The sequence below is a fragment of the Rhinoderma darwinii genome, unplaced genomic scaffold, assembly GCF_050947455.1.
Source record: "Rhinoderma darwinii isolate aRhiDar2 unplaced genomic scaffold, aRhiDar2.hap1 Scaffold_979, whole genome shotgun sequence".
Lineage (NCBI taxonomy): Eukaryota > Metazoa > Chordata > Amphibia > Anura > Rhinodermatidae > Rhinoderma > Rhinoderma darwinii.
In genome coordinates, this window is record NW_027464553.1 from 65,001 (window position 1) to 73,079 (window position 8,079).

An 8,079-nucleotide genomic window follows, 5' to 3' on the forward strand; every position below is an offset into this window, starting at 1 on the left:
CATCTCACACACGGGTGTGATAAATATCTGGCCACTGTATGAGAACGCCTTACATCTTCACATCTCACACACGGGTGTGATAAATATCTGGCCACTGTATGAGAACGCCTTACATCTTCACATCTCACACACGGGTGTGATAAATATCTGGCCACTGTATGAGAACGCCTTACATCTTCACATCTCACACACGGGTGTGATAAATATCTGGACACTGTATGAGAACGCCTTACATCTTCACATCTCACACACGGGTGTGATAAATATCTGGCCACTGTATGAGAACGCCTTACATCTTCACATCTCACACACGGGTGTGATAAATATCTGGCCACCGTATGAGAACGCCTTACATCTTCACATCTCACACACGGGTGTGATAAATACCTGGACACTGTATGAGAACGCCTTACATCTTCACATCTCACACACGGGGGTGATAAATATCTGGCCACCGTATGAGAACGCCTTACATCTTCACATCTCACACACGGGTGTGATAAATATCTGGCCACCGTATGAGAACGCCTTACATCTTCACATCTCACACACGGGTGTGATAAAAAGCAGCAAATGGTGATGGCGGGAAGTCCAGCACGTGACTGCTGAGGTCAGTGATTGGCTGCAGAGGTCACATGCTGTCAGGACACTGCCAGAGCATCAGCGCTGGATCGGCGAGGCATTGATTAGTACTGATTGGTTATTTTAGAACATTTGCTGCTTATTTTATTCCCAGACTCCTGGTGAACCCCATAGCGACATCCACTGTACATGCAAGGCGGATGTGGCTGCCCCTACATCGTACAGACGGAGTCCCTGCCATATGTGGTGTGTGCTGGAAGCTTCATACAGCCAACACTCCCCATAAACAGCCGGGATCTGAGACAACTGACCCGGCCAGTCAACCCCTCACACGCTGCGGTCAATAGCGGCCGCACAATTTAAGCGGTTAGACAAACTTAGCGGGCTTCTTCTGTCCCCCAATTGCCTATCCCTCCAAAAACACTGGTTTCCAATCAGTTGCCATGGCAGCCAAAAACCTATTGAAGACCCCTAGGTCTGCCGTCAGGGCTACATTAAGCCTTGCCAGAGGCCGCGCTCAACAGGAGAACACGAAGGCAACACATGAGAAGAGAATGAGCGATCACATGATCACATGATAGAGCTCCTAGAAGTATAAAAATAATGCTTACAAAAAATGAAGAAATGTAGCATAATTGGTATCGCCACATCTGTAAAAGTGCAACAATAATATCACGTTATGTGACCCGCCAGCTGACGGGCGCAAGAAAAAACAAACCACAAGGCCAGAAAACAAACCACAAGGCCGGAAGAGTAACAAAAAGTGATCAAAAAGTAGTTTTATGTTCCCCAAAACGGTAACAATACAAACTAGAGATCGCCCCACAAAAAAAGAAAACACCGTTCAATGGGAAAATAGTCATCACTGTCGGACTACGGAGACACCGGTTCTTTTGAGTTTTTATTCAACAAAGTTAATTTTATTTGAAAAAGTAGTGAAGAAAAAAATCTAAGCCTTTGTTTTGCCCTGATTGTATCATCCGCAGAATAACGTTACCCTGCCATTATTACCAAACAGCGAATGCCGGAAAAACAAAACGCCAAAATCTATGTGGGAATTGCATCTTTTTTGCCCCCAATTCCACCCAATAAAATAATTGTAACGTTTCTCAGTACATTTTATGGCACAATTAAAAATGACAACTCATCGCACAAAAGGCCAAATAAAAAATAAAACTTACGGCCCTTGGAATGACAATGTTAAAAACAAACAACTTAAGGGGATGTCACACGGAGTTTGGCGCGGAAAACGAGCCGAAAAATTGCCAAAAACCGGCTGAAAATGCCTCCCATTGATTTCAATGGGAGCCGGGGGCGGTTTTCTCCCGCGAGTAGTAAAACCGGCTCGCAGGAGAAAGTAGTGACACGCCGTATCTTTGCGCGGTTACGCCTCTGACTTCCCATTGACATCATTGGGAGGCAGAGAAAGTGTATTTTGCGGCGTTTTTTGCCCGTGGCAATCAATGGCTGCAGGTGAAAAACGCCGCGAAAAATCAGCGTGCAGGGAGAGGAAAATCTGCCTCAAACTCCCAAACGGAACTTTGAGGCAGATTTTCCGCCTGCAAAAAACTCAGTGTGAACCCGGCTTAAAACTGGCCACGTCGTCAAGGGGTGAGGCCTCGGTAACGATCCCCCCAGATACAATGTATGGAAGAACAAGCCCGGATTTCTATCTTATACACCCAGCCATTATTACAGATCTTACACAGCAACGCGATCCGGGATCATACCGAGAACTTACGTCTTTATTGGCCAGTACAATGTCCAGCGTTTCTTTAGAAACCATCGGGGAGTGTCGTCCATTCAGGGGGTTCACATAGTTATACAAATCTTCCATCACCTCTAAAACAAACAACCATAAGAAATATTACAGGTGAAACAAGAAAGACCATCTCAAATTAAAAATAAGGACCCCCCGTCCAAAAGCCCCATCACGGCGTGCGGAGTCAGAAAGACGTTGCCTTTGACTCTGTGGTTTGAGGTGTCGCCTTTCCATGTCTTTGTAACGCATCGTCCTCCGGCGTAACGCATCGTCCTCCGGCGTAACGCATCGTCCTCCGGCGTAACGCATCGTCCTCCGGCGTAACGCATCGTCCTCCGGCGTAACGCATCGTCCTCCGGCGTAACGCATCGTCCTCCGGCGTAACGCATCGTCCGCCGGCGTAACGCATCGTCCTCCGGCGTAACGCAATATTTTTTTGGACCACTCCTTACATTATGAAGTGGCATCAACCAGATTGCTTTACAAGACTGACCTATGCAAGAGCAGCAGAACCCGGGCGCTGTTTATGGCGGCCTGCGCTGTGTAAGTGTTCACAACCTGCAGCCCCCCTGTGCTCACCCCGGCCGCACTGATCGCACGCTCTCCTCCTGTCTGTGTTGTGGAAGCGCTCTGATTATATTCCCCATGAGTTGAAGTCTATCGGTTGACTGACTGGTTCAGGGTTCCCGCCATATTTTGAACTCGGTGCTCAAATCCCACGTTCCTTCCGCTAGTATCAGTAACTACAGTGAAACTCTCCAGAAGACCGCCCCAGAGAAGAGCGCCCCCACAGAAGAGCGCCCCCTTATCCAGGGATGACTCCCAGATCCACTGTATATTATGCACACTGGCCAGGTTGTATCAGGAGACCCCCCTGCCCCTAGGTGGTTTTCCATGTAATTTTGGGCGGTTGTCTTAGAGTCGCCGCTGTATTTTACTTATAGACAGGAACAGCCCAGCATTACGCTGATATAATGACCCCTCGGACACGACCCCCGTAAGACCGGCACAGGACGCAGCCACCGCTCACCACTGAAGATTTTCTTGGTTTCCTTGTGCAGATTGGAGACTGCAATTCGTGCCGCCAGAATGGCGTAATCCGGGTGTTTTGTGGTCAGGGTCGCGGCGGTTTCTGCTGCCAGCGTGTCCAGCTCCACTGTGGTGACTCCGCTGTACAGACCCTGAATGACTTTCATCGTGATCTGAGTCTGAAGGGGAAAATTAAATCAAAGTTATAAAGTTCCGATTCAGTGCTACGTGATACGACGGAGCCGCGGATGTGAATGTTTTCGTGCCCTGCGAATTTATCCAATCAGAATTAGGGATTTTTTTTCTCCTAGGGCAGTTATCTGCAACCTGCCGCTCTGCAGCTGTTGCAAAACTACAACGGAGCCCGCGGCGGTCAGGGGCATGCCGGGAGCCCGCGGCGGTCAGGGGCATGCCGGGAGCCCGCGGCGGTCAGGGGCATGCCGGGAGCCCGCGGCGGTCAGGGGCATGCCGGGAGCCCGCGGCGGTCAGGGGCATGCCGGGAGCCCGCGGCGGTCAGGGGCATGCCGGGAGCCCGCGGCGGTCAGGGGCATGCCGGGAGCCCGCGGCGGTCAGGGGCATGCCGGGAGCCCGCGGCGGTCAGGGGCATGCCGGGAGCCCGCGGCGGTCAGGGGCATGCCGGGAGCCCGCGGCGGTCAGGGGCATCCCGGGAGCCCGCGGCGGTCAGGGGCATCCCGGGAGCCCGCGGCGGTCAGGGGCATGCCGGGAGCCGTAGTTTTGCAGCAGCAGAAGAGCCGCAGGTTGGAGGCGGCCGTTTTGGGGCTCACGGACATATATGTAGATGTGTGAACGGGATCGGAGCCAATCCTGCGCACGCGCGGCGCTCACCTGTATATTACCTGTGTTGTGATGTAACCCCATATAAAGCAGCGAGTGTTTCCCAGGCGTCGTATTCACACTGTGCAGGCCGGCTGAGATCCCCCCATACTGATTCACGCCTTGTAAGATTATTTCCTAAGGCGGAGTTCACACTGGGCAGAACCGCTGCGTAAAACCACTCCATGCATCTGCCCTGTGCGCCGCAGGGAATTCCGGGCGGAAAACAGCAAACTGTGCTGCATTTTTCCCTCCCAGAACGTCCGCTGCGGAAAACTGCAGCACTTACCCGGCCTGCCAGCGTGAAGCCTCATCCCAGGAGACCTCTGCAGCCTGTGATTGGCCTGTGATTGGCTGCAGTCGTCACATGGGATGAAACGTCATCCCATGAGGCCGCGCTGGAGGAAGAAACAGACTGGGTAAGTATAAGATTTATTTTTTTTCTTCTGAGTTGCGTTTTTTGCGGCGGGATCGCTGCGAACCTGCCGCCATTAACGCAACTACTGCTATTTGTTGCAGGATTTACCTCCCCATTGAATTTAATACAAATACAATGGACGTGCTGTGGAATAAAACGTCGCACTGCAGGTCAATGTCTGAGCGTGAATGTGTCCGGCGGCCGTCAGGTAAAAAACAGGCCGCACCCTGAAGAAAATCACTGCAGGGCATGAGGCCGAATACTGAACATCTAAAAACACGCTGCCCCTCCCCCATTAGCAGCGAGACACACACGTTTTAGGTGTTTTTGCGCCGCCGCTGCCGCCAGTGCTCCCCGTACGCGGCGCACGCAGGAAAGCGTTAAAATCCGCAGGACCCCGATCACCCCTCTACCTGTCTGCAGGTGTGGGAGCATTAACACTATCATGTCCAGAGTACCCCCGCGTCGTCACTGCTCCGCCACATACTCACCGGGTCCACAAACTCTCCGTTAAGTCCGTAACACAATTTCTGGATCCGGAAGGTGATCTTATCGAACATGACGCGCTCCTGCCGCCCATCTGAGGGGAAAGAAGGGGAACCATGAAGAACGCACAGAAGAGTCGCATAATCAATCAACCACCACATATCGATCAACCACCACATATCGATCAACCAATCACCACATATAGATCAATCACCACATATAGATCAACCAATCACCACATATAGATCAATCACCACATATAAATCAATCACCACATATAGATCAATCAATCACCACATATAGATCAATCAATCACCACATATAGATCAATCAATCACCACATATAGATCAATCAATCACCACATATAGATCAATCAATCACCACATATAGATCAATCAATCACCACATATAGATCAATCACCACATATAGATCAATCACCACATATAGATCAATCAATCACCACATATAGATCAATCACCACATATAGATCAATCAATCACCACATATAGATCAATCAATCAACCACCACATATCGATCAACCACCACATATAGATCAATCACCACATATAGATCAACCAATCACCACATATAGATCAATCACCACATATAAATCAACCAATCACCACATATAGATCAACCAATCACCACATATAGATCAATCAATCACCACATATAGATCAATCAATCACCACATATAGATCAATCAATCACCACATATAGATCAACCAATCACCACATATAGATCAACCACCACATATCGATCAATCACCACATATCGATCAATCAATCACCACATATCGATCAATCAATCACCACATATAGATCAATCAATCACCACATATAGATCAATCAATCACCACATATAGATCAATCAATCACCACATATAGATCAATCACCACATATAGATCAATCAATCACCACATATAGATCAATCAATCACCACATATAGATCAATCAATCACCACATATAGATCAATCAATCACCACATATAGATCAATCAATCAACCACCACATATCGATCAACCACCACATATAGATCAATCACCACATATAGATCAACCAATCACCACATATCGATCAACCACCACATATCGATCAACCACCACATATCGATCAACCACCACATATCGATCAACCACCACATATCGATCAACCACCACATATCGATCAACCACCACATATCGATCAACCACCACATATAGATCAACCACCACATATAGATCAACCACCACATATCGATCAATCACCACATATAGATCAACCAATCACCACATATAGATCAACCACCACATATCGATCAATCACCACATATAGATCAATCAATCACCACATATAGATCAATCAATCACCACATATAGATCAACCACCACATATCGATCAACCACCACATATCGATCAACCACCACATATAGATCAACCACCACATATCGATCAACCACCACATATCGATCAACCACCACATATCGATCAACCACCACATATCGATCAATCACCACATATCGATCAATCACCACACATCGATCAATCACCACATATATCAGCGGTCAGGGCGAGGCTGAGCCGCAGTCTAAACACCGGATAATCATCAATGAGGAGATCATCACCAGTAGTGACCGGCGACAGCGATATCCGAGGCGTAGAGACGTATACGGGGAGGGTAGAACGACATTTGGGGATATTTCAGATGTATGAGGGGATATATTATTTGGGGTCTCAGGTGCAGGGATGTATGAGGGGATATATTTGGGGGTGTAGGGATATAATATTTGGGGTGTAGGGATATAATATTTGGGGTGTAGGGATGAGGAGATATATTGGGGTGCAGAGATGGATGAGGGGATTATATTGGGGTTGGCTGGTAAACCTCGGGGTGTACTGTTATCGGTTGGATGTCACGCTCATATCGGACAGACCTCGCTCCTCACCTCTCTTGATGACATGCATGTTTCTCCGCAGATTTTTTCCTCACAGATGAATCTGAAATGAAATGAGCGCGAAATGCAAACAAAAAGTCCCGCCAAAGCCAGCAGAGTGACGTCACGAGTTAGGTAAACGTTGTGGGCGTGGCTGGTTGAGGGGTTTAGTAGACCCTGTGAGTGTGGTCTGAAAAACCGTTCTTGGCCCCGCCCCAACTGCTGGCGGCTAGCCGGTACTGCGCAGGCTCTGACAATATGGCGGCGGCGGCTGCGCAGATACTGCGTGCACTACGGCCTCTGCACACTCTAGTGAACGGAAGCCACGGTCCTCACACAGCCGCCATGTTATAGGAGACAGGTCACATGATGTCAGTGTTGTCGCAGAACAGTCGCGCATAGTCGCAGACAAGATTGAGAATCGAAAGATGACAAAGGCGATTTTTTTCTTGACACCAAATATGTGGGGTTATTTCTGTGCTGTAAGCTCTACATGGCGATTTATCTCTTGCGGTAAGTACATTACGATATTTTGCAAATTACCGGTGGGGTCTTTCAGAAGATAATAAAATGATTGTGACGTGACGTAATATTGTGATCGCACGATATGAAAACCGGTTTTAATATTAATTTGCGATTATTAGTAAAATCCAATACTGGACCCAACGTTTCCCCTGAAGGTGCGCGTGATCGCACGGCGGTAATAACGGAACGCAGTCACATGGTGATTATTGCGCGCCCCAGTAATGTTGCGGGTGACGGTTTTGTTTCTATAGCGTTATAATAATGCGTGCTATCACGTTTTCGTCTCGCCCGCAGCACATCGCGGCGGCTGCAGACATTTTTCTTCCAGCTTCTGTTGTGTCCCCGCAGATTAATCCGCTGTAATACATGGACGACTGGAGCAAACCGTACTAATCCCGCAGAGTAACGCGAACGCGGTGCAGAAGATCTAGCGCAAGTAAATCCACCTGCGTGACTGGTCACCTCTGACTCCTCCCCCATGTGTCGCTCTATAACCTCAATATCAACCGCAAAGTCACACTGCGG

At 48.7% G+C, this 8,079-nt stretch overlaps 1 protein-coding gene across 2 annotated transcripts in view; it reads right to left on the minus strand.

Annotated features, from left to right (window-relative positions):
* Positions 1 to 7,265, minus strand: part of RRM1 (ribonucleotide reductase catalytic subunit M1) — a 36,916-nt gene extending 29,651 nt beyond the window's left edge. For both annotated transcript variants that reach the window (XM_075849574.1, XM_075849573.1), the window contains exons 1-4: positions 7,042 to 7,265; positions 5,117 to 5,205; positions 3,375 to 3,552; positions 2,324 to 2,424 (exon numbers count right to left, since the gene is read on the minus strand). In XM_075849574.1, coding sequence (XP_075705689.1) covers positions 2,324 to 2,424; positions 3,375 to 3,552; positions 5,117 to 5,205; positions 7,042 to 7,060 — 387 coding nt within the window. In that variant the 5' untranslated portion in view covers positions 7,061 to 7,265. The remainder of the gene's footprint in view (positions 1 to 2,323; positions 2,425 to 3,374; positions 3,553 to 5,116; positions 5,206 to 7,041) is intronic.
* Positions 7,266 to 8,079: the final 814 nt, after the last annotated feature.